Below are 27,366 nucleotides of genomic sequence, written 5' to 3'. Positions count from 1 at the left end.
ACTAAACCCAGAATAACCTAGCAACATCTTATCTTGTTACACCAGATTTCAACAGACTATAAAACTTCAAATTTCTTAAAGAAATAAAATAGGAACAGACCAGTTGTCTTAACTTTAACAGACTGGAAAGTAGAAAGCTTTAGACGTGCTTTCTACTCCTAAACAAAGACAGGGCTAGGTGGTAGAGCCATCTAGGGGGCTAGAAAGGCAGTCCAGCAACCATGTACATTTTAGCAGAGGCTGAGACTGCACCTTGGAGCAAGTTTGGTGGCCTTCTACATTACTCTTCCAACATTCATTTTGAAAGGCCCAGGGACAATAATAGTGTTCTAAGTCAGATTACTGGCAACTTGGTAAAGAAACTTGCAAACCACAAGCCTATATTTATTTTTTTCCCCTTATGCAGAACCAAAATTCAGTCACTAGTCCAAACCTTGTTCGCCCTACTCATATAAGGAATATTTATCATGTGTCACTTAGTAGCAGGCTTTGACCCATTACCATAGGAACGAATTTGTGCCCATCTAGAAAGAGCAGCTGCCAGAACCGTATGCCTCAACACAGGAAAACCAAAGGACATAAATTTCAGACCCTTACTTTAAAGATTTCTGTGAAAAGCTAACTTCCTCACACAAAATCTTTGTATTTTTAATATTGGCTGAGAAAGCTTCATGTTACACTTTAGTTGCCTTATTTAATTTACAATTTTAAGCAATTTTAAAAGCAAAATAAAAATAAGGCTGAAAATAATGTAGATGTATTTAGAGGACTTTTTTTTTTTTTTTTTTTGCAGATAACACATTCTGGGCACAACTCTCATCACTTCACAAGGAAAAAAACTAAAAAAATGTAAAGTACCGGAACTGCGGGAGGCTAAAGTCACCACACAGAGATACCAATTCTTTCCTCACTAGGGAATCCCATAATACTTTGCGTGTCAGTGATTGACAGCTGTCAGACTGAACTGATTGACAGGCCGCACAGCACATAACTGTAAAGTCTATCCACTTGTTATAAAACAGAATACATAAAATGGTTACAAAAGGCTTTTGGAGAAAGAACATTAGTTTCAAATGCAAATAGAAATACAATCTTTCTTCTTTTAACTTGTCTAAGTTAGAACAATCATGCAATATCAAAACAAAAGATATTTACATTTTTTCTTTAAATCTTCAATTAGGCTATTGTTATGATGTAAAGAGAGTTAAAAAATTCCATATTTTTGGTTCAAATAAAATCTGTAAAAGTTAATGTAGAACTTTCAATACATTGTTTTTCTTCTGTAAAGCATAATCATTCGTTGGTAATACTGGCAAAACAATCCAGATAATTTTAAGACCAATAAAGCATCCAATTAGAACAATCAAATTCTTTACTGTGGAGCTATCTATATAAGAAAGGTACTACTTTAAAGGCCACAGTAGCCCAATGTTGTGTTATACAATATCTTCCTCTCTATTGGCATGAGGGGAATTTATATTAGTTCTCTTTTACAGAGTAAACGCTGCAGATTTTAAATGTCAAAAATGATTAGGCAGTACAGGTTTCTTTACCATTCATACAACACACAGGGACATTTAGGGAAGTGGTTGAATAGTTTGCTGGTAACACTATGATGCCACCTCCATAGCAGTCTGCTTCCCCAGTGGTGAGTGCTTGCTCCCTACTATTGACATTGCAGCCAAATGACATTTGAAATTCATCAATCTTTAACAGCTGACCTTTAATTCTGATAAGCAGCAATTTATATGTAAGATACGTTTACCAAAAACTAGAAACTCGTTAAAGTGCTACTTTTTAAGTAAAAACAGAAGATAAAGTCTCTCTGAAATTTAAATGGAGTGGGCTACAATGAACTCTGAATTCTTATTGCCACCACTGAGAGAACAGGCTAGTAATGGCCAGTTCTGGGTTTTCCAGCCAACTAGGACACGTGCTCTTTCAGGCTTCAAGATGACTTTTAAACAGACATCTTTCCATTTAAGAAAGCACAGTATTGTTTGTTTATGAAAATGCAGTATGCCTGTTGAATTTACATAAATAAATTCAATTTGATACATTTAAATACATAAACTCAATGGATTTAACATGGTACAGAAGCTGAGATCTACGAAGTGGAAGAATAAAAGGTGATAAAACAGTGACCCAGGATTTGTATTTGAAAACTTGTCAGGCAGGGAAGGGATAGTCTCAGAGAAAGCACACTGGAAACCAAGCACTGGCTTTGTCCCATCCCATTCACACTCCCACCATTCACACCACTGGAACAAAAACCACCTTACCTTCTCACCTCTGGTCTTCGAATCTTCTTTCTCCTTCTTTCTTGCCGCTGTGATAAACTCATTAAACAAGGCCTCTCGATCTTTCATCTTTTCAATTGCCTTGAATCTCGAGTCTTTAGCATGCTTGGCTGCAAATTCACTAAAAGTAGCTCTGTAACAAAATGGCAAGTGTGCTGATTTGGTAGACCTGTCTTTGCCAGAACAGATGTTCAGTAGAAAATACCATCTCTTTTGCTTGATTACATGCCAAAATACAGTAAAAAGAAAATCTCTGTCCTCACTATGTGGCTGCTTGATCAATGAACTACAGACACAATGAAAAGGATTGTTAGAGACTTATGCTATTTAACAGTTATCCGCACAAGTGTGCAAGTGTGGAAAGAGAGATTACACGCAACCAAGGACTCAGTTGTCCACAAGAACCTTAATTTTTTGTGGGTTAACACTGCAGACACCAGCATATCCATGTATTTCATAGCTGTGAAATTTAAATTTGACATGCACTCACTCACAGCCAAACCATGTTAAAAGTGATACTGGGAAATTCAATGTTTGGTGTTAGTCAAGGCAAAACACTGGATGAACAATTCTCCCCTGCAGACGACATTATCACTAAACCTTAAGACACAAGAAGATGGGATTTTTCTTTTTTTAACATTTTAAAAGCAGGCACAGTAGTGTAGGGCTTTCCACCCATTATCCCAGTAGCACTGCTACAGTTCTCTCACCTCCAGGGCCAGATTCCAATCTCAGATGTGCAGTAGATATAGTACTGCCACTTACCTCGAAAAAAAACACTACTGTGCTTTTTCCAAGATCAGATGCAAATCTGGCCCCAAGAATACGTGAGACACTTATAATCATACGAATGTTTTCATCACAGCATGGTAATAATTAGACTTGGAAAATCCCGCCTACTGTTGCTGTAGGGTAAATTGAAACAAGAAAAGAATTTGGTAGCTTATTCAAAAAATAAAAGATTAGAAAGTGAATGTAGAGCTATACTGAAGAACACGAGCTGTATAAGAAAGATGGAACACAAACTTTTGAGTATGTTAGACTGGGAAAGATGATTTATTTTTAAGTAGCTTAACACCCAGGGAAGTGCAGCTATGTCTTAGAGAAACACTGGAACTAGAAGATGAAGGATAGGGTTACACAAGCCATGAAGGTCCTCAATTGGAGATTGCATTCGTCTACCCCACCATCCCTTTTTTTTAGTCTAAGCAAAAACAGTGTTAGTTCAATATACGTACACCCTTTATAAATAACAGCCCTTATTTTACTCAGGTTGCAAAGTACAAAAAGCAGTTTACAATTAAACATACTGTAGGATATGTTACATGCAACCATTAAAGTATGCAAAATATCCCTGTTCCCTCATCCCCAAGAAGCAGTATTTCATCTACCCTCACCAAGTGATTAACCACACAAGACTGTTTTGAGAAACAAGAAGTCTAGTAACAAAGTTAATGCCCAGGTATGCCTGCTTCCAGCACATTTCAGTATTCATCACTGAAACAAAGTTGTGAAGGGAATTGAACAAACAGTTAATTTAGCTTAAAGGAATTCCTGACTGGTCAAGGTTAGAACCATTGTTCCATTTCAGACCGTATAATATATTTCTTATAGACTACTAAGTGACACAAGGACAGCATCTTATGAGTTGTATGTATGGGAATTGGGAGGACCGTGTCAACAGAAGCTTAAATACCCAATATACATACCACAAACACTACACTACTATCAGAGTAGGTATCCCTGCGTGCTGTAGACTCACTGTAATTTTTATCCTGCAGAAAGTTAATATTTTCTGTAATATTATGTTATATAGATACATAGTCACAAATACATGCTTTTACACACACACACCCGTATGTTCAAGGCATCTCAAAACTAAGGCCAGAAGGAATCCTATAAGCTATAAGTCACTCAAGAACATTTAAGGGAAATTTGTACTCTCTCACCATCCATCCAATATGCAGATTTCTTCAAATTCACAAGCAGTGTCTTAAAATATTTATTACAAAAAACAAAACCCAAGTTCTAGTACTTTCTTGGATAAATGGTCACAATCATGCAGAGGAATTTTTCAAACAAATCCCCCAACGTCTATATTTCATTTTCCTCTTTCTGTATAGCCATTTGGAAAGAGGAAGGACTATAAGTGGAATTATTTACTGCAAAAAGAAAGAGTCTGTTTGACATGACAAAAGCTTTTACATGGGATGGCAAATAAGTCCCCTACCTTGGATTAATCTTTGCTTCTTCCATCATTTTCTTGAAATCCTCCTTGGCCTGCATTATTTTGTTTTTCTTTTCCTTGCGCTCTTCTTCTGCTCTGGTTTTCACATACTGGTCAAATACCTAGAGAAAAATAAACCAATCTGACCCAAGATCTACAAATCTGGACCCATATTGTCCCCTTTGTGAGAAAAGCCCACTTGGGAAAGGTAAGGGTAAGAGATTCCACCATCTTCCAGCATTTTCGTCTACCTGGTTTGTGGGATGAGACAGTGTGCTTGCATTAGCCCACAAACCCAACACATCTGACTTCAGATCAGTGGAGAAATCTTACAATTACACAGGGCCTTTGTACAAGCCTCAGACCCTCCATTTCCTTCCCAGATTGCTGATCAGTCCTTAGAAGTAGTCAGATTGAAATAACCCATTGCTCCACCACATAGCATACCCTGACAGTACCCAATATTCAAAGTAATCGGCATCTTTCCTGTTCAGAAAAAACTTAAAAATTCCTTCATTTTGGAAATAACGACCTATCCACCCTTCACAAACAAGAAATCAGGATAAGATTTTGTCTAAGAAGGATTGATATATTCTGTATTACCACTGAGATCTTGCTAATCCTGAATTCTGACGTTAAGAGATTCACTTCTATTCTAACAGACACTATCCATTCATACCAAACTCACATTTGCACAGCAACTGAACTATAACATAACCTGTGCCTTTTATTTCACTGCCAACTATATCTGCATTTGGAAAAGGCCATCTACTGTATCATCACTTTACTGATAACCTCTTTGCTCAGCAAAAAACTACTTAGAAGTATTAAAAATACCAATACAAAAAATAAGATTTAGCAAATTCTGAGTATTATGTAAAGAAAAAAATATTCCTCATAAGATTTTCAGTTTTTCAGTTAAGTAAAGGATGTAGACTGCTTGGTCCACATGAGCGCAGACATTTGTTTCCCCAGGGAAAAGCAGCAGCATACCTTGTGCTGCTGCTACCTGCACTGAGAGAATGAGCGCCCATGCTACACGGGAAGGTGGGATAGGGGATGCTGGACCCAGCAACTGTGCTGGCCCCAGCAGCCTTACCCGGGGTCCTCGGGAAACTACAGCCATGGCGCTTCTGCAGCTGGGAGCCTGGCTGGCAGCCAGACTGTGCCTCCACCAGGGTAGTCTCTGGTTTTGGGCAGCACGCACTGCCATCATGCGTGCCACCCCACTTTTTAAAAAGGAGCAGGTTTTTTTTGACCCCGGGATCTCATCGGTAACTCCTCTGCACTGCAACATAGCAGCATGGAGCAGCACAAAGAATGCCTGCATGCACAGTGTGTGGCACCACAGATAGGTCTATGATGCCACATACCACATGTCTGTTCTCGTATGTGCCCCTGAGTTTTTTCATTGCTTAGATTTTTTTTCCCCCCAACATGCCAGCTTTGCAACCCCTTAATACTCTAAAGGCTCTCACTACTGGAGCACAAGAAGGGTAGTAAAGCACTGGCTGGAACAAGTTATCCAGAGAGGTTGTGGACTCTCCATCCTTGGAGGGTTTTAAGACCTGAACTAGACAAAAGCTTGGCTGGGACGATATAGTGGGGGTGGTCCTGCTTTGAGCAGGGGGTTGGACTACATGGCCTCTTGAGGTCCCTTCCAACCCTAATTTTCCAAGATTTTACAATACTACAGCATCTTTGGCAGCCTCCTGGACCTGTATAATCTTCACTTTGCAAAGGAATAAAATCTTACCACAGAAGACATACCAGCTTCTGTTCCCCTTACAGGAAAAAAAAAAAACCAAAACACATATTTGTAACACACATGCTCTAAGAAGTTTAAAAGCAAAACTAAGCTTTCAGTCAAAGATTATTTTACTGCCTTTAACACCTGTGTTGGAAGTGAACAAAGCTGGTCTTTCCTTTTACCTGTTTTCTTTCTTTAGGATTGAGAAGCAAGTATCGAGGATCGAAAACGATCTTGTGCAGCTCCTTTTCCCATGTTGAAAAGGCAGAAACCTTTACAAAGAAGGAAGGAGGGGGGAAAAAAAAAGACAATTCTGCCTGATAATTAAGTTCTCCCAAAGATACAAAAGTTATGCAGTTTCACTTGAAAACTACAGGACATCATTTAAAAAGGAGATACAACTGAAACCAAGACTGAAGTTTCCATCACTAATACATAACGAGCAGTGGGAGGTTAGCATGATACATTTCCACACTAAATGTTGCTCTGAAAACTTCTACATAATTACAAAGTAGTAACACACAACCTAATTACTCATTAAAATAACCACTACTGTGTGGCATTTAAAAAAAAAAATCACTACATCACAAGAGAGCTTTGAAGTTCTGCATTTTGATTTCCTAGACCTGCTCTGTTTCTTTGGCAAATGTTATGAAAAAACTGAATAGTTTGTACACAATTGGATCTTTTCTTTGGAAAAAAAATATACGTGCAAGCTCATCTCAGTTGAACTCATTTCTAAGACACCCGCAAGCTGTTATTTGCCTTTGAGAAAAATAAAAGCTATAAAAGCATTACTTCAATCTTAGAATACTGTTACCATTCTGGGAAGCCAGTGTACCTGTAATAGTCAACTGATATGAAAATAAGCTTCGAATTTACTTTAATTCATTAAAAAGGAAATAGCTGGTTTCCCCATTTTAGCAGGACAGCCTAAGGGAAGCAAAGTAGAATTACTAGCTTCACACTGTGATTGTTGCAAGATTTTCAAAGGCATAAGTGGGAATCAGGACAGCTGACAACAAGTAAAAAAAAAAAGTGCTTTACCAGAAGCAGCAGCACATTAGCTCAACCTGGCTCTGCAGCATCTGTATAGATCAGGCACTTCAGTGGGACTTTTTGGCGCTTTTATCTAATAGCTGTTTAATCAGCTATTACATAAAAGCACCAAAAATCCATACAAATGTTGGGCAACCTGGGTCAAACTAATGCAATGCCTCTTCTCGGCATGTGCTGGGCTCAACACAGGGGCACGCAGAGTTTAAAGCACCGTTTTATTTTGTTTTGTTGTTGGTTGGGGGGGGGGCAGAGGGGGAAGGAAGGTAAGCAGCCTGGTTGTCCAACTCACACTTACTGTCAGTAGGTGTTGGGTGTCTACTTGACTCACATACATTGGAAAAAAATTAGGGGCAAATAAGGTGATATTTAACTTTAATTTCAGTTTTCACCCAATTATTTTTTTAACTGAAATCTTTGGTACAGGGATTGAATCCTCTTTTCTTTTTCATATGGAAGCACAACCCTGTGACCACCTGAAAATGAACACTACAAAATTAAAAACTAAGAGAATCCTCCAATTCACGCTAATGACTGTCTCATGGATTAATGAATACAAATGAAAGAAGATAACACATCACAGACACAGTTTGTTCATTTAGTTTGACAACTATAGTTCTGTGTTAATTATCTGAGATACCACTAAACAGTGTATACAAATGATCCCCAGAATTATGGGATATTGGCACAGCCCTCTCGTGTTAAATTTTTCCCTGGAAAGAAAAAGAACGATTGCTTTGCATGAACAAGCATTTCTCGACTTTATATTAGAAAAATGCAAATGAGCAAGGTTTTATTTCAAACCACCAAAAGGCAAGCTTTTCCTACCCCCCTCTCTAGCAGCATATCCTTGAACTGTTTCATTCGAGCCTCCAGAGGGACGATGGCTCTCTCTCGAGCAGCTTTAATTTCAGCTTCCATAGCAGCCTCTTTCTCTGAATCAATGTCTTTGTTATCATCTTTCCTGTGTAAATGAAATGCATAGTATCTGCTGAGAAGTGAGATATCCGCTCTGTAGTTAAGAGTTCTAGCTGTATTAAACAACTCACACAACAGAGCACTCCAGTAACACAAGTTTGCACAAACCATCATAAGCTCCTGAACAAAGACTGGGACATTAGAGTCCTTAATGCAACAATTACAAATAAGTCTTTATTAAGAAGTGAATCACAATTAATTTCTAAACCCTCCTCAGCATATTAATCATGACTACTAACAAGATATCAAAATGGAAAGCTACTCTTGTAACAAGTTATACAGACATAGCTATCAGAGCAATAATGCATGCCTCAACTTCCTACAGAAAAAATGAATACAAAAGAATAACTCCCAATCCTCTACTATATACAACATGGTTAAATACAGTTAAAAGTTGTTTTTTGGTGTTTTTTTCTGAGAGATTCTAGCTAGGAAATCCAGATCTGATCTGGATTTTGGGCAACAAACATCTGTGCAAGTACAGTAAACAGAAGAAAAAGCAAATGAGTGGCATATGCTAATGCCATGGAACTATATAATGTAAATAGAGCTCAAAATGCTCCTAAGGGAGATCTGGCTATTGCTGATAGCTTCTATCCCAAGCACATTTATTATTTATGACTTCCACAGAGGATGGAATTTTCTCTCAATGCGAATTCTACCCAGCTCTGAGAGGCACCAAACCCTCAAAATAAACAACTTCAGCAAAAAACAAGTATTATACACCCTTGCTGTTACACTCACTGAAACCCCACTAACTTAACAGTATTGCAAATGAAAGTATGGTATTCTATATCCAAGCTAAGTCCATTCAAGAATGAAATTTAACTTACTTCCGCTTCTTTGTTTTAATAGGCTCATCCTCATTGACTTCTTCTGTTGATTCATGTTCTTCTTTAACTGTAACATATATGTCTCATTAACAGTCTTACAGAGGAAGAAAAAACTATTTCATAACCTATCATGAAAACTCATCCTTGACACAAAGTAGCTGGATGGTAACTGTCACCTCTTCTTATGCCAAAATTAGCATCACCTCAATAGCCTTTGGAGAATTTGAAAAAAAAAACCTGCCCTAACAGCCTGAAATAAGACACTGTTTCTAGTATTCAACAATTTCATTCCAGTTAATGTTATGTTAATTAGTCTCTATCATCCTTCAGACCTTCTGGCATCTTATCTGTACAATTTGATCTTTTCTCTAGACTAAAAACGTATTCCTGCTCCTCATAATATTCTAAAATAATTTTTTACCTCCTCCAAGAAAATAAAAGATTTTTTCATTTCCTCAGCCTGTAAATACAGCATGTTTCCTAACTCTAACTAGGATTCCCCTTGTTCTCTGGTACACTTTCTTCCGAGCATTTGACATCTGCAATTCACTGTCCCTATCACGGGCTTAACTTAATGAACTATCTGTTTAATAGCTATAACTTCAATATCTGCTTACAGTTCACTTTTTTATGCTCCTTGTTCTGGAAATAAGCGCACAATTGAGTTTGTATGGAAATCTGATTACAGTCTATAACGAAGGAAATTGATATTGAGGGTGATTTTGCTCTCACTTGGTTTCTTTCCTTCTTCCATTCCTCTTTTATGAGGAGGTTCCTGAATAATTTTGTCAACATCAGCTCTTCCAATTAAGTCATCTGGTCGGTCCCACATAGAGAGACGAGTGGTAGGGTTGTAGAAGAAAACCCGTTCATCACCAGTCCACACCACACACCTAGGATTTTTTTTTAAAGGAGAGAAAGAGAAAGTGGATGCACACATGTGCCTCTTTTAGTCCTCTTGGGTTTAGAGAATATCAAGTCTCCCAGAATAAGTCACAATGCTTTCTAACATTCCCTGCCAGGAACCTTACATTTCTAATCCAGTTCAGCTATTTACTATTCATTTTGCAGAAACAGAAGCAGCCAAGTAGCTGCTACATGAATTAAACTGTATTCACGAACAGAGTGCAGTGTGGATAAAAATATCCTGGGCTCACCTATAAAACAAAGTTCCCTTCTGGGCACATGTGGCCTTAAGCCATCATTTTCTGCAAAATATAAACTTAAAGAACTAACAAAACAAAACCCCTTACTTTTAAAATTACCAAAAGCCACCATCATCTTAACTCAGTCTACAGAACTACAATTTTCACAGCTTTCTCAAACAGTAAAAAGGAAAATATCTGCATTACTGATATAGCTCAGAATACTGTAAAACTGACCAGACATTTGTCAAGAAAATTTCTACGGAAAGACCTCAAAAAAGAGGCTACAAAAGCCAAGTTCTGTGGCGGTGATGGAAAGCAACTTTGAATGCATCACCTCTAATCATCTTCAACTTTGCCATAAAGTGTTTCCAAGGAGCACAGAGAAATGGATAGCACCACACCACAAATCCATTTAGACAGAAATAAGAACATTCTTCAAACATGTAGCAGAAATTGCTTCAAGCTCTAGTAAAATGATCTAGCATGTTCAAATACATTCCTAAACGATTTTGTCTTGTTACAGTAAATATTATATAGGATAATAATGTTAACACACTTAATCTGACAAATAACTTTTACCTATCAAGAATACGTTTCTCTTGGGTTTGTGTTGGGCTTGGAAAGGGAAACTAGGAGATGAATACACTATTTCAGACTAAACTCTGAAACAGCATGAGACAAGAATTTGGGAAAGCTAGGAATACCTGCAGCTGTGGAAGAGGCACTCATTCACACAAACTGAAACATGTGTTTTTAACTCGATGGCTCCAGTACCACCTCTGGGACAGCATGAAGGGGAGAAAGACACTGTCTGAAGGAAGCCTGACATTTACTTAACTTTCTCTGGGGCCGCAGGGTAGAAAACCATAAAACGAAAGCAAGTTATGGCACTTGAATGAAAATCTTCTATTCCAGCGTGAACTTCACTGGATAATCCCTAACGAATGGAGCCAAGAGCCTTCTTTATACAGCCACCATTATGACCACAGTGCACACAGATGCATCAAGTGCTTCCAAAGCAGCCTGCAAGGAAGTTTTGTATGTCACCAGCCCTTCCAACCTGAACCTCCTTGATGCTTTTGTGGACATCTTTTCATAAAACAGAGGCAATTTGTCTTAGCAAGAAGAGCCATGTTTTGCCAGAAGCACTTGGGAGGTGGTAATGCACATTTGGAGATCAGGAGAACAGGTTCTTATGCTGAAGAGTTCCAGTCTTAGTTTCTTTTCCCTATGACGTCTCTCAGGAAGGCTCTTACCAACTAAATTGTTCCTGAATAGCTGCTACAAGATGCGAGCCTGCCACCAAACATGAGCAACTACTGAAACGCTTTGGAAGAAACCTGGCACTGCCTTTCATCCTCTAAGAAATGGCAGGCTTCGATGGTGAAATTTGCCACAAGTCCTTTTGCACATTCTAACATTCCTATCTTCAATAGATGGATTTGATATCAAACAGGCATAGAATGGTTCAAACCATTTGGCATCTGCTCATCACCACAAAGCCTTCTGCAATGTATTACAGGGAAAGGAATAAGAATATCTATGAAGTGTTCACTGGGAAAGATCATGACATACCATGGGGTACCAGGTATAGGAGTGGTTGCAACTGGCTTTGCTTTCTGAGCTGCTTTTTCTTCTTCTGTCATTTCTTCCTCTTTTGGCTCCTTATAGGGAAAAAGGTGGTTAAGATTCAGCCGTACTCTCTATACAAATATTTTTATATCAAAATAAGAAATTAATTTATTTTAAATAATCTGATCAGCAGCTCACACTTACTTTCCATCCATCCTTCCAATTACGAAAGTGTTGTGGTTATCATACAGGTATCAGTGTCTATTTAAGTCAAAGCCCCGATCCAGGAAAACACTTAACCACTCGCTTAACTTCGATTTCAATGGAATTTTATGTAAATGCTTACCTGCATCCACATGCTTCCCTGAAACAGGACCTAAACAAATGGATTACGGTATGATTTCTATTTTAAAGAAAAAATTCAAAAAAAAGAAAAGTTGTCTATTCTAAAAGCTACGTGACCTTAAAGACAAGACTTGTACTATATAATACGTACAACATAAATTCTATAACTGCCTTTACAGTAGGAAAATCAAACTCAAGCTAACAAAACAAAAGCAAACAAACAAACAGAAAGACTCCCTCCAAAATAAGCATAGCAAACTGATAATATAGCATTTGTACTACTGAATGCAATCTGCCCAATGTTAATGTTAACTAATCTACACTGCATTTTTATGGCACAATACAAAATTTTAATGTTTAGCGTAGCATTTTTAAGCACTATACCTTTATTAGCATACAAAAATACTTTACAAAAGGAAAAGGTTTATTTTGGTTCTTGTCATTTTAAAGAAAACAACTGTTCTATATTGAGACAGAAAGCTTTCTATAGCATTTTTTTTAATAAACTATGGTTATCAGTTCTACTGTGTAAAGGAAATTGAGTTTTTGCCTCAAAATAGTGCAAAACAAATAAGCAAATATTCAATTATCTTAAAATTCCAGCTACCCTGACATCCAGAATGTTTTGTTTTCTAAACATGTCAAGCCTAATGAGAGGACTTTATACAGAGTATATGTAGAGCCAAAGCTTTATTTTACTTTTCACATTCTAACTGACTGTACTACTCCATACATTCTTTCTGTTTTTCTCTCTGAATAATTTTTTTTATTTAAAAAAACACTAGAAAACCAATAATAAAAAATAATAATTCTCAAATCACCCCTGGAATGCAAGAATTCAAATCACTATCTTCCAGGAATATGCCTGGTCTACAGGGGATCCATACATATATACAGGAAAAGGATTAAAAATAGAGGTCCTGACTATTTGGTTGCAGTGTCTTACCTCCTTTATAAGTTCTTTTAGGGGTTCTTCTTTGGGCTCCTCTTCTTCTGTTTCCATTGGCAAAGGTTCCTCAGTAGGTTCTTTAATGGGCTCTTTAATCTTCTCTTCCAGTTTTTCTAGGAAGAGAATGATTTTTCTTTAATAGTTTGCCTGTAGTCACTTAAGTTCTTATAACCCACCTCAGATTTGGTTTATAAAATGTAGTATTGCTAGCAATAAAAATAATATTCATGAAGTTAAATTGTGGTTTCTTGTTTGCCACTCTCCTTTCACTGAACTTGACTATAATGTGCTCCTGAAAGGGCCAGATTCTCTTCTGCCAATATCAGCTCAAATAGAAATAGGAAGATGGTTCCCTGATCCAAAGATGTCACAGACCTACCTAAGTTAGAGTAGCTGAGGCAAGGAAGATGAAGCATGGAAAACTGTTCAGAGATATAATCTGGATTAAATAAATTGAGGATCATTTATCTTAGACGCTTAATTTTCTGCTGCCATCCCAAACCCTCCCTGTTCTCTTCATCTCAAGATTTTGCATACATTCATTTCTTCAATGTCTAAGCTTTTCAGTGGTCTTCATTTTAATGGATTTTGTACCAAGGGTAAAATATACACAGAAAGTCTTTTACAAGTATTCTTTTCACTTTCTCTGCTAATACGATTGAGCTGTCTTCTAGCATACTAACATAAGAGGTGTTCACTTGTTACTGGAGAAAAAAGTACGCATTCACTGGAGCCAACAAATTAAGCCCTGTTGCCCTCCCCGAGCGCCACTCCAATCCCCTCCCCCTGTCCAATCTGCAGCTGCTCCCTGCCCCCTCCCCGATCTGCTGTGTGCCACAGAGAGGCTGCCTATGTCTCTTATGGCACACTTGCCACAGGTTGGCCACTCCTAGTTTAAATGAACAGAAATATTCCAGCATCACAGTTGAGGACAAAAGAACTACACTTTAAAACTTATGACTCACCCATATTTCCAACTAGAAGCCAACTTAAAAAGCCCTGATTATGAAACAAGAAGAATAAAAAGGAATCTGGTTCTAATTTTAAAATGGGATCACAGAAATCATGAAGTGATCATACCTGGCTGGACTCTAAAATCAAATACTGTACCTTTCTCTTTTAGTTCCTGGGGTTTTTCCCATGTTGATTCCAATGTCCTATTGTTATAATAATAAGTCTTCCCATCAGCTGTTTTGTACTCTGTCCATTCAGAGACTGCTGTTGCTCCAGCCAAGGTAGCAGGTGAAGCGGCAATAGCAACCTGAGGATGGATCATAGGTACAATAGGAGGGGCCATTCCTGGCAAGACACCTATATAAAAGGAGCAATAAAAACACAAAACAGCAAGGAACAATGAAGTAGCATTTTGTGACATAGACTCAAATTTAGTAAAACAATTCTGGAGGTATTTAAATTACCTCGTACAGATTAATGCAAGTTACTTAGAAACAAGCTATTTCAGTCAAAAACTGGAAACTGATGTATTGTAATTAAAATGCACTTCCACCTAAGTCACTAATGATTATAATCAACTGGGGAATTACTATTATATTTAAAATATAAAGTAATTTGAAGAGCATACCTTCTAATGCTGAACAGTACAAAACTTATTAGAATTTCAGTTGTTCAATTTCAGTGCTTTGAGACTAATATAGCAACTCCTCAATGTGATGTTCAGAAATCTTTCAGTGGTTGTAGCATATAACTGCTTATTCCAAAAACATGCTCTGCAGTAAAACGGTATTATTTTTCAAATGAATAGGGAATGTGTTAGCGCTCTCCAAAGTGACTAACATTGGCAAGCTAAATTAAAGCCAGATCATCATTATGTAGAGTTTGCTTCTCCAATATAGCTTGACCTGTAAAATGCTCATTTCAGCCTTAGGCAAAAAGTGACAGCACAATTAAAAAGTCACAGGGAACTAAGCTTGGGTGATGGTTTTGTTTCATACTTGAGATAGGCTAGTAAATCCCTTTAATTCATGTCCTATGGCAGGGCCGTCCAACTGGTGGCCTACAGGCTACATGCAGCCCACAAGGTGTAAAACTGCCCTCTTTCCACACAGGATTCCACCTGGCTGCTGCTTTCCCACATTGCTCCACCTGCAGAAGCAGCTGGGGGCTCTGCACCCCCCTCTGTACAGTTTCCCCTTCCCTGCCCCAGAGAGCAGAGCAGTGCAACCCAAGGCAGCCCAGAGTCTGGGGGCAGTAGTGTAACTGAAGGGAACATTCAAGGCAGCAGCCTCAGGTGTTACCTTTGTGGGGGAGCCCATGACTCAGGGCACCAGAGTGGCATGATGCAGCAAGGGAACTTAGGATGAGACAGGGCACCTGGTACAGCAGAGAAGCGGGAGCAAGAGTCCGGGGGATTAGGTGGCATGTGTCCCTGGGGGTCCATGGCCACCACTGATGCAGCCCCAGCTAGCGTAGCCCATGGGGCATGCAGCCTCTGGCTGCTTAGAAGTTGGGCAGCCCTGTCCCAGGGCAAAAAGGCAAGCACATGCCCAATAAACTAACTTCTGTCCAGGTTGCCTTTTCTTCCCAGCAACACTGATGCACCAGATTTTTGTGGGACAGTGATCATTAAAGAAAACAAAACTGATGTCAAAGTAAGTGAATACGGAGCAATAAGATCACAATTTAGAGCTGTTTAGTAATACAGTAAAAGTCTATTTTTTAACCAAGACAAAAAACACTTATTATTCCAGAGAACAGCTAATTTTTAAACAGTGAACACTTTATGCTAAGACATACACATACACACACACCAACATGCAAGCACAGTCATGTCATTATATACATGGAAGTAGAAAATACATAAAAACCCCCACAAAAAAATAAAACAAACTAAAAAATATGGGCATGAGAAGGTTGACATTTATCACAATTCAACAGTTAAAACGATCTGGACTTGAATAGCTTTTTGTACTAAATAGTCTAACACTACTAGTTAACTGGGAAAGGTATCTGCTGGCCAAATATGCATAAACGCTATCTTCTCTCTTTTAAATAAAAGTATACAGATCCACTCATTTGGGGAAAGCAAAAAAAAAGTAAATAAAAAGATAAACAACAACATTCACTACCATGCCAACTTACAGACAAAACAAACTAAGATGGTTTTAAAAATTACCGGTCTTGGTGGTAGCGACTGTCTTTACATACGGGCAGCTGACTATTTGCATCATTGCTACACCTGTAAAATGGATAAGCAAGCATGTTGGAAAGCTGCCACTGTATGTCAGCTACCACTGGGTGTCAGATCTTATCAATTTCCTGCTACAATTTGGAATGCCATTTTTCAGTGGCAAAAGACAAAGCAAGCAGGAATACGGATATTTTCTTTTGCTCCAACATTTTATAAAAAGCTAGAACTATAAAATTAGTTCCAAGTTACAACAGCAATTACTGTCTACATTGAACCAGCAGTTTTAAGTTTAACATATATTAGGACTTTGAAAAACACTGGAGAGAGGACTCAGGGGTTTAAATTCAGTGTGGGGGAGGACACGCACTTCTTCACAGGACAATACCTAGAAGAAGACTGTGCTTGTATACTGTTTCTGCTGACAGTATTTGCCCAGAAGGTCAATAGAGGGAGCCACAGCAGAATGAAACCAACGAAGCCTACTTGAGTTTCACCCTGCTACTGCTAGTAATGGTAGTGGCACAAGTTTAAAATAGTAAGACAAGGAAGTGAGTTGTGTTGGTAAAGGCCAAATTGAAACCAAAGGGCAAAAATGATGGGGAAATGGAAAAAAGAAAAGGCATAGGCTGAAGGTAAGAGAAGGAGGGGGTTGCAGGAAGGACAAAAAAAGAGAAAGCTGTGAAGAGGTAAACAAAAGCCTGTAAATGAGGGGACACTGGTGAGTCTGTGGTAGCATATAATAGATCTGTCTTTCACTCTCTGGAGCACCATGGGCTCAAAATACTGTAAAAGAGGTCCAAAACAGGTGTTGGAAAGGAAGCACCATGCTTTGCTCTCTAGTTCTTCAAGAAATGACATATAAAGGCTATGGAAAGCACAGTATCTAATCTCCTTCATGAGATAGGAGAGAAGAGAGACTAGAAAAAGAAAAAAAAATTATTTTAAAAGACAGTTCATTTTAGGAAGCAGGATAGTGACTGTGTAAGATTTGAATATCAATCCAGGGTGTAAGACTGGAAACTAAAAAAACTCAAATGTACACTCCCTAAAATGTTTCTATCCCACCATCTAATAGAGGTGGGGTAAGAAATCCAACACTAAATGAAATTAAACCCCCGGGTTTGTAACTAAAATACATAATTTTTTGCCCAAGTAATCTAATATGTTAAAAAATATGGCCAATTGATTGAAAAAAATAAATAAATCTGTATCCTTTACTAGAAAATTTCAATTAAAAAATTCAAAACTAGCTTTATAAATGTATGGATCAAGACAAAAAAAAAGCATTAAATAGAACGGTACTGAATGAAGTGTTTGTCTGGGTTTGGTAGCCTTTTCATGCTACACAGTTTAAATAAGTTCATGCATTTTAAATAAATGAAAAAATTAATTGTAAGGAAGTTCAGCACGTCTTAAAACTAGGTCAATATAAATAATGCCATCTGCATGATCAGTGACACTGACTGCACTATGGTGCAGATAGAAGTAGCTTACATGGGTGCGTTGGGGAAGAGGAGAAGAAACTGTTTCCTTTGACAGATTTCTTATTCTCTAATGTTTAACTAACTTTATCATATGAATTAAGAGCAAGCAGACCTACTTTTCAAGATATGGGATCATCAGGCATTGCTAAATGCACTCTTCCATTGTCTTATTATAGAATAATACGCAGAATGCCACAGAACTTACTGTCAGGATCATTTGAAAACTAAATTACTCACTTCTTCTGTTTTCATGAAACAAAGTGACCTCTCTAGATGGTTTCATGTATATCGCAACACATTTAAACATTGTAAATCTTTTAACATCCTCTTCTCTATTTTAATGGGATAATTAGTTTCTTGTCATGATAAGACTGCTGCAAAGGCATTCTAGGATTATCAGAAAAAGTCTTCAAGAGAGTCAAACTAATAGCCAGAGAAAGAAATAAGCAGACTTATTTTGTTCTGTAATCAAGGAAAGTATGTGCTTAGATTAAATGAAGAAAAAACACTGTCAATGCTGCATGGAGTCCTATACAATATGGACCTAATTCAAAGGGACATTTAGTATCAGAATAGGAGTATGCCAAGATCTAAGCCCTCTACACCTTCTTCAGAAATAATATTTATATTTTTAAAAGAATGAAATAACTACAGAGGGTTTTAATTTTCCACATTCTCTTCTCTTCTGTATGGCAGTGTTCCGGTTGGAAATAGCCTAAAATGTTTAGACTAAAAGCTTAACAAAAAAACAACCTCTCCCCACCCCCACAAAAAACAAAACAAAACAGTGTCCATTGTTCATCAGATGTGGAGGTTTCCCTCTATATTAGTTTTTTCACTGTATTCAGCATTCACGTTTACCTAACAGGTTGTATTTAAAGAAGCTGAATATGGATCATTCATGCTCTTCTCATCTTTTGCTGGCAGTGTCAAAAACTGAAGTTAAAACAAGTCACCTTTCTCTTTCTTCATCTCAGTATTAACTGCCCAATTTAAATCTTAATAATTAATTTTTCTTTCCATTCAATGCTACAAGTCTGTATTCACTGGAACACTCTTTACAATACTTACCTATCAAAGTAAGCCCAATATATTATACTTAGCTGGCTATTGTTTGGTCTTAAATCAGTGATGACTTGCTTAGAATTTTTTTTTTTTTAAGCAAACTTGTTTTGTATAGCATCTTGGTTCTTTCTAAAAATCATTATTTCTCCTACCAACTTTATGCTTTATGCTAACCAGCATGAATTAAGCTTCAGAATGAAGCTTTCACATATGTTTATAGCCAATGAGTTGATTTTGATATCTAAGTTTAGCTATTTTTGAAAATGGTTTAGAGCAGGGGTTGGCAACATTTTTGGAGAAAGTGCCAAAAACACTCACAACCTCAATTTGTAAGACATTGGGGTGCCAGAGGCATATGGCAGGGTAGCAGCCAGGGGCCTGAGCCTTGCTATAGTAGTGCAGCCCTGGCCACTAAGGCTGTGCAAAGCTTCGGGTGGTCATTCGATTCAGAGATTTGGCCCGATTTGGACGCTGAACCTACAAATCGAATCAGGGGACCAATTTGAAGATCCAAATCAATTCAAAGCTTTCCAAATCTTTGACCTTTGATGATTCAGGCACTCCCTGGTGGCAGCAGCAGAGAGCTGCAGCTACTCCCAGCTGGTAAGTACTAGGACCCCTGCCAGCCCCCCCCACCCCTCCCCAGCTCAGTACTTTAAAGAAAAGCCCTGGTGCTCACCGGGTGCTGCCAGGCAGGGGGCCAATCCCTGCTGACCCTGCTGCCCCATGCTGCATGGGGGGCTCTGCCATAAGCCCCCCCCAACCCCCTTTCCCCCACAAGTGACCTGCCCAAGCCAGCTCTAGCCCTTCAAGAACAAAAAACTTGGAGAAAAGCCCCAGGACGCCTCACTCCTGGTGTGGCCTCAGGACTTCAGGGGCTCATGCAGAGCCCCCCACATGGTGCGGGGCAGCAGGGATCGCCACCCGCCAGCAGGAACAGTAACTGCGAGGGGATTTTTGGTTTTGTTTTTTTTTAAAGGGCCAGAGGCACCTGTGGGGGGGCTGGGGGAGCAAGGGGCTCAGGGGAGGCTTGTCCAAAGCCCCCCATGCAGCGTCAGGTAGCAGGGATTGCCCATTGCCCAGCAGCACCCAGTGATCTGGGGCTTTTTTTTTTTTTTTAAACAGGTGCCAGGAGCTGGAGCAGCCACTGCTGAGCTGGGAGAGGTGTGGGGGATGGGCCTGGCCTGGCTGATTTGGATATTCAGCAACAGCCGATTCTCCAAATCAGATTCGGCTGAATGAAATCAGGACAGTGATTCAAATTACTGACTTGAAACACTGTCCCCCAAACCGGCCAAATCCAAATCTGAAGTGAATACTAGCCGCTTCTCACAGACCTACTGGCCAATTCCCCACCATCTGCCCTGAAGTGCACGCGCCAAGCAAAGGGCCTTTGCGTGCCATGCTCTAACATCCATACGAGGGGTTGCCTACCCCTGGTTTAGAGATTCCTGATACCACTTTTGAAAAGCATCTGTACTACAGGAAAAGCTATAATCAATTATTAGGATGTAGTTCATACAACAATACTTCAAAAGCACCGATTATTTAGATCTTATTATAGGGATTCAGCTTTGTCTATGCTACTTGAAATATAAACACTCAAAACAGCAAGTATCATTAAAATGATTAAACTGGAAGGCAACCCATGATTTTTGTTATCTCCTTTGATATCCAGATATCTATTTGTCTAGAATTTCTTTATAAGGTTTTATGTCTCAAAACAACAAATCAGGTTCCATCCCCTTGACATAATTCATTACTGCCCTTTATCTTAAGCAGCTCAAATTATTTGTGTCATGGTCCAGCATTACACTTGGTGGCTGCAGAAAACAGGTCTGGAAACACCCACCACCATTTAAGTGTAATACATACATTAGAATGGTAATCTTTTCTGCTCTGGAATTTGTAATTAACTTTGTTTCCTCTGTTGTTTTACTCCATTTCCAAATAAACATGTGTGAGGTAGATCCAAGGACTAAATTCATGTTTGGAAAGCAGCACCCATTCTTACATTCTAACCTCAAATTCTGCTGAAAATAAAATAGTGCTAGAACATACTTGCAAGAAACATTTTTACATATGATTAAACAGCCTCACATTCATGTAAGGAATCAATCCAACTGTTTCTTACTTTGGACTGGACTGGAGTATGGACATACCCCCCAAAATTACTCATGTACAAAACAGAAATTTTCAGTGCAGGACAATTTTTCCCATGATCCAAGTAAAAGTTTTACATGTTTAAATGTAATCATTACTATGAATTGTATAATTAAACTTAAGTACATTAAAAAGTTGCTGTCCCTTATGACTTAAAAAGTCTGTCTGCTAACCCTAATTTCTTTCAGGAAATATTCTAAATGGAGAGGATTCGGGCAAATTCTATACACAGTGGACACATGAGTGCAAACAAATTGACAACATAGACACGTAGAAGACAAGACAATTACAGTTTGTCAGTTTACCTGGAAGTGGAATAGGCATACCCGGAAGGGGGACACGAAACGGAGGTACCATTACTGGTGGAAAAGCAGGAATTGCTGCAGTTGGCTGAGGAACTGCATGAGGAACTGCAGGAGGCAATGTCTGTGGGACGGGCTGGGGTACTGTCTGCACAGGAGTAACAGAAGGAGCAGAGGTTGAAACACTGACTGAAGGTGTGGCAACTGAAACCCCAGAACTTGGGGTCTGGTCTTGTGTTGTAGGTGCTGATAAAAGGAAAAGAAAAAAAAAGAATTGTATCTTAGTGCAGCAGATGAGCAGAAAACATCTTAGCTCTCCTTAACATTTCCCTTAACCACTACATACTAGTCTTTTCTCTCCAAGGTACACATCTGATGAAAAGACACTACCTACAAGAAAAATGCACTCAGAAACATCACATCATTAAGGAAAAAAATATTTTCCTTTCCCCCCACTCCCTGAATAATATACCCAACACATCTAGAATAGTAGGTAAAAGGTTCCTTTGCTTTGTTTACCAGAGCACCAGTGTAGTCTGTTGGGGGTGATAAATGCAATGTGAACGTGCTCCTACTGAGTCAAAGTAAGAAGAGAAAATTAGAGAGCCTGAAATGAAAAGAACTAATGTACCATGCTGAATGAACATGAAGATAACGGCAGCAGTTCAGCTGCATGATCACAGGATCATATTATGTACTCTGCAATTAAGTGCAACTGCAGTTTAAGAGTGGGTAAATGTCAACCTAGTACCTGCATAATTAAAAGTAAAGAAAAAAATGGTTTTAGTCATGAGCTGGAAGAGTTCTACTGGCCTTCAGCACCTCCTGATGGGAAAATGGGAGTTAGTTGGTCTTTAAATTAATGCTGCAAGTTTCTGAGTAAGGTAACAGGAAGGGGAACAGAAGACCAGTATATTTAAAAATTACACTGCAAACTTCTCCTGCAGATGATTAGGCTTCTGTTTACACTTGAAAGCAATTGTAACAGCTTTATATAGGCACACCATGCAGCTGTGAAGACTCATTCACTTTCCTTGAACTATGGAACCAGGTGATGGATATGCAATTTGAGCCACAGGTATTCCACCAGGTCCACCCCTCACTCCTAGACCTTTTATTACTGGAAGCACTAGAAGAGTAGCAGGCTCAACCAACGCAAAGAACAAATGACTTTAAAATGACTTTGGCCTGCGGGCCAAAGGTGCTCAACCTCTGGCCCGCAGGCCAAATAAGGCCCATGGAACCACTGCATCTGGCCTGTGGTCACCCTCCCCCCACCAAATTTCCAAACCCCAAGCCCCACCCTGCTGGCTGCAGCCAGGCCACATCCCCGCTCCCCATGGGCCTGAGAGGGGATAAGCCACACCCCTTCACCCTGCAGGGTCAAGCCACACCCCTTTTTTCCATGGGGCCAGGCGACAGTTGAGCTGCTCTGCCCCCCATTCTCCATGATCAGATGATGCCCACTGTGTTGAGCCCCGGTGCTGGATCAGGACCGCCACTGGAGTCCGGCCTGCAGATGGATGGGACACTGCCCATGCAGCCTGCTAGGGTAAAAGGTTGAGCACACTTGTTTTAAACTACAGTTCACAGATTACATATAGATCCTAAGAGTGTCTGCCGATCTGGCACACAGGCCATATCTTGCCCACCCCTGCCCTAGACACATTTTTGTAGGGCTACAAAAATAATCATTATGGTACCATCCACATATACACAACTCCCTGACTAGAACACAAAGTGAAAGGGACATTCTCCAACCAGGACACTGCTCCTTAATTCCTGCTGCCCCCAAGGGAGCCTGCCAGGGCTCAGCCAAATCAGCCCTCACCACTGCTGGAGCCCTGTCAGCCACTGCTGATCAGCAGCCATATCTGACAGGGTTGCCTGCAAGCTCATCCCTGTAGGCTTCCTGACAGTTTGATGTCTGGGGGAGCTATCCAGAAGCCAGCCACTCCCTCCCTCACACTTGGAGGGAGGGAGGTGGGGAGAAGGGAGAGTGGAGAACTGTGGGATACTGGGGGTCAGCGAGAGACCTGAGCCCATGTTAAATGCGTTGTGGAAAAAAGTCTGCCATGACAAAGTTACTGCTGTTTGAAACAACAACTCTTGCATCACAGGCCATTTTTAGTGCAACAAACTGCATGAATGCTTACTTTTTATTGTGCTAAAAGAGTGTATATGGTGTAACAAATGCAATGTGTCTAGGCTCTTAAATGGTTCTGTCAACTCAACATAAAGGATCATGCTTGGATAGTCTATAGGATTAAATGGAGAAGTTCTGCTCCACAACTACCAATTCTATGCGATTCAGAGTGGCACTTACTTGTCCATCCTCCACCTTAACATAGTACCAGGTGACATGCTTAAGAGAAGAAAAGGGATTCTTAGAAGCATAACACTTCCTCCAAAAATTTCTCTGCCTCTCAAAAGATTTGCAGGTTTGCTTTGAAGTAAATTCATAACCAAATGCAAACATAATAGGGGGTTTTTTTTAAACTATTATGGGGCTACAACAGAAAAAACAAGTAGATGGCAATGAAAGGGACTGCATGTTAAACTAAGGGCTCATCTATGTAGGAAAACAGATCAGCACAGTCCTTCCAGAACAGTTACCCCGGAAAAAAGGTGACCACACAAGAGTTTATTCTGGAATGACGATGGTATTTTACATTCACATTCTACCTTCTTACAAATGAATTCCTCATATAAACAAACCCTAAATCTTTACTGAAGGCTCCTCAAAAGACCATATTTATTTTCAACCTTCAAAAACCCAAAATAACCCACAGTTACTCACTGGAAATGGTCTGAGAAACTGAAGTGGATGTGGTTGTAGTGGAGGTTGTGGAGGACTGAGTGCTCGATGATGTCGATGGAGAAGCTGCAGATGCAGGACTACTGGTAGTTGGTGTGGAGGCACCAACAGCCTGTGCCTGTGCCTGTGCCTGAGCCTGGGCCTGGGCCTGAGCCTGAGCCTGGGCTTGGGCTTGGGCTTGAGCCTGGGCTTGGGCCTGAGCCTGGGCAGCCAGCATCGGTGTCAGCTCTGACTGCTGAATAACCTTCACCCCATCTGGCTTGGTCCATGCAGACTCACGTGTTCTTGCATTATAAAAATAGACCTAGAAGGGAAAGTCAGTCATTCTCAGTGTTCACAGTGAATGGCCTAGCTCACCACCCTCAAGGCATGACAGGTAGTAAAAACTCAACATCGACACAAATAATTATTAATAAAAAGGAAACTTCCCTATTGCCTATCTACTCAGGATCATGAAAAACACATTCTTACCATCACAATCTGCAGCCTTGATAGCCAAGCTGATAACAATATTACTAAATGATAGTTACTTTTCTGTGTCTGATTACAGCCTTACCTTGCCATCTGGAGTTTTGTTTTCTACCCATATTTCTTCAGTGGGTGGCATTGTTGGAGTTCCAGGGGCTGTGACAGGCGGCATCCCTGGAGGAAACATCATACCAGGAGGGGGTGGCATGCTACCCATAGGAGGCGGCATGAATGGTGGTCTCTGTAAATTCACACAATAGCCATGTCACAGGATGATGTCAAATGTAGTTTGCCTTTATATACAGCATCAATTGACTGCACAACCTTGCAAATCAGGTTCCAAAACAATCTTCTAAACTCCTCTAACAATCATGGGAACAACATTAATTGTTCATTAGTTACCATAATGAAGCTGCGCAGGAGTACATGCTCTAATGAATTCCCTGTGGCAGGAATTGTCAACTGACAGAAAACTTGAGAAGTAGATAAGCCACAAGACAATCCTTGGAAGTGCTGCTGGCATAGCTATATCAGCTACAGGTGTGGTTGGATGCAGCCAGGCTGGCAAAACCCCCAGTGAAAATGCAGTGTTGCTGGCAGACGGTTTCTGCTGGTAGAGATTCTGGCCTTTCCAACATCAGAAAACACTTTCTACCATGAGGCACTGTGTCTACACCAGAGGGCTTTGTTCCCATAGGCATGGCAGCAATGGCCTCCTAGCACAGGCAAAGTCCAACTGCCACTACAGACCAGCCTCCTAGGACCGCAAAAGGACCTTTGCTTTCTAGGAGCTCATCTCTGCTAAAAACAGTCTACCAACAGAGAAGGGATTTCTTCCAGCAGTTCTATCACTTCAAAACAACACCATATACTAGAAGCACTGACACAGCATCACCCACACCAGGTGTTTTGCTGATAGAGCTACATGAGCCAGAGAAGTCTGATGCTTTTACAACCTCGAGCCTGCAGAACTGTCAGCAAATTCTGTGGTACAGACCTGGCCTGGACATCTCTGGTGAGAAATCACTTTGGTTCATTGTGCAGGCACAGGAGAGTCACACAATAAGGGACACAAAGAAAAAGTAAAACATAAGCAAGTTTTCCATTACAACAGCAGAGTAGGCAATTCCATTACAATCTGGCATGGTTTTCAAGGTTTTAATATGAAAACATTAGGGGAGAAAGACTGCAACTTCAACACAGCAGAAACATTCTATAAAATGTTTTTGTCAGGTACCTAACAGATTCTCCATTAGAGGATTAATTTGACAATACCCATTTTTACCGCATGTTCAAAGCTGATAATAAAAAAATCCTAGAAGCTCAATAAATTGGCATTAATTTGATACAATCTGATTGTATTTTAAGTTGTTATATTAATCACCACAGCATCTGGAATTTTCTCTCAACAGTGCCAACTCTATTATCTATTCTGATCAAGAAGCGCTCTTTTTTAAGTTACTGTAAACATTTATAATCGACCTGCTTGCTCAAATTCATTTGAAATTTGTTGCAAATGAGGAGGGTATCATGTAATGCTAATGATCCAAACTGGGGGTCAGTTAAGTAAAAGGGTCCTGTAACACCATCCCACCTGAAAACAGCATTTTACAAAAAAATCACTAGTTTTTCAAACATTTTGTACACACAGAACGTTCAAAGTAGGGCCCTGACTCTCCCCAAACTCATCTTAGTCAATCTAATCCCAATGAATGGCTATAAAAAGGCCCTAAGGGGAGACCAGTATAGTTTTTTAACTCCAGGTCTTTACCAACCTGACACCCTTAAGAGTGAAATGCATGCATGCAGCTAGATTATTTACAGGCAGGCTATTGCCACAGAAACTGCTCAAAATAACCCACATTTCCTTTTGAAAGTTTTTCCCCCCAAAACAAAAAACTGTACATTAAAGGGTTGCTGTGAATTCTAAGCAAACTCACAAAAGTGAGAAGTGTGTATAGAAAGTGAGAATTAATGACAGAAAATATGGAGAAAAAAAAGTAGGGCAACAATTTTGGTTCATGCTCTTCATCCATTTGCTGAACACCAATGCTGACTGCAATAGGAAAAGAGCAAATCTCCGTGGCAATTGGTCAAAAGGTTCCCCAGGCCTAGTCATCCAATGTAAACTAATCATAACATTTTCAGATTCTTGGGGCTTTTCTGGTGCATGCTTTGGAAGTATGGGCAAAAGGGTTAGGATCAAAACAGGGGGTGGGAACAACAGCTGTGGGAGCAATGTCTGTAGTGTGGGGGCAGTTTCTTTGCCAACCTTTGCCTCTTCAGGCTGTGCTCCGGCCCTGCCACTGAGGGACAAGTAAACCCTTAAACAATAACTATTATTAGTTCAGTATCCCAAAGATCACTTATAACCTGGATATACAAGGACAGTAATCAGAGCTCTGCCAAAGAGCAGCGTTTCCATAGAATTATCTTCCCTATAAACCCTCAATGATTAAGGGGTCACCCTCAAAAGGAGCTTTGCTCTCTAGGAGCTCAGCTCTGTGAAAAGGAGTGATAGCTGGACCCCTTTCCTTCTAGTGACTTTTCTTCCTCACAAGCCTGTCAAGCCGTCTCTCTCTCCTTTTTCCTCCTCCCTCACACATATACCCATATATCCTCCCTATACCTTCTGCACCAGACCATGGGAGGGGCGTTTCCCTCCAGTGCTCCCTAATCAAGAATAAGAGTCCCAAACTACCCACCTTCTTCTGCTGCCACCAGCAATGGGGAGGGTGAGGAGAAAAAAAAAAAAAAAAA

The 27,366-nt window shown here is 39.8% G+C and overlaps 1 protein-coding gene across 7 annotated transcripts in view; it reads right to left on the bottom strand.

Annotated features, from left to right (window-relative positions):
• TCERG1 (transcription elongation regulator 1) overlaps positions 1-27,366 on the bottom strand; it is a 39,781-nt gene that overhangs the window by 10,604 nt on the left and 1,811 nt on the right. Inside the window, exons 3-16 of one of the 7 annotated variants that reach the window (XM_019506374.1) lie at positions 24,695-24,847; positions 24,121-24,442; positions 21,324-21,566; positions 16,292-16,354; positions 14,269-14,469; positions 13,156-13,271; positions 12,211-12,240; positions 11,868-11,956; positions 9,877-10,037; positions 9,145-9,211; positions 8,162-8,321; positions 6,460-6,549; positions 4,531-4,649; positions 2,283-2,433 (exon numbers count right to left, since the gene is read on the bottom strand). In XM_019506374.1, coding sequence (XP_019361919.1) covers positions 2,283-2,433; positions 4,531-4,649; positions 6,460-6,549; positions 8,162-8,321; positions 9,145-9,211; positions 9,877-10,037; positions 11,868-11,956; positions 12,211-12,240; positions 13,156-13,271; positions 14,269-14,469; positions 16,292-16,354; positions 21,324-21,566; positions 24,121-24,442; positions 24,695-24,847 — 1,965 coding nt within the window. The remainder of the gene's footprint in view (positions 1-2,282; positions 2,434-4,530; positions 4,650-6,459; positions 6,550-8,161; positions 8,322-9,144; positions 9,212-9,876; positions 10,038-11,867; positions 11,957-12,210; positions 12,241-13,155; positions 13,272-14,268; positions 14,470-16,291; positions 16,355-21,323; positions 21,567-24,120; positions 24,443-24,694; positions 24,848-27,366) is intronic. The other 6 variants (XM_019506375.1, XM_019506376.1, XM_019506380.1 and 3 more) reach the window with 6 other exon arrangements.

The sequence above is a fragment of the Gavialis gangeticus genome, unplaced genomic scaffold, assembly GCF_001723915.1.
Source record: "Gavialis gangeticus isolate Ggan-Ray unplaced genomic scaffold, GavGan_comp1, whole genome shotgun sequence".
NCBI lineage: Eukaryota > Metazoa > Chordata > Crocodylia > Gavialidae > Gavialis > Gavialis gangeticus.
This window is presented reverse-complemented; position numbering and strand designations above follow the sequence as displayed.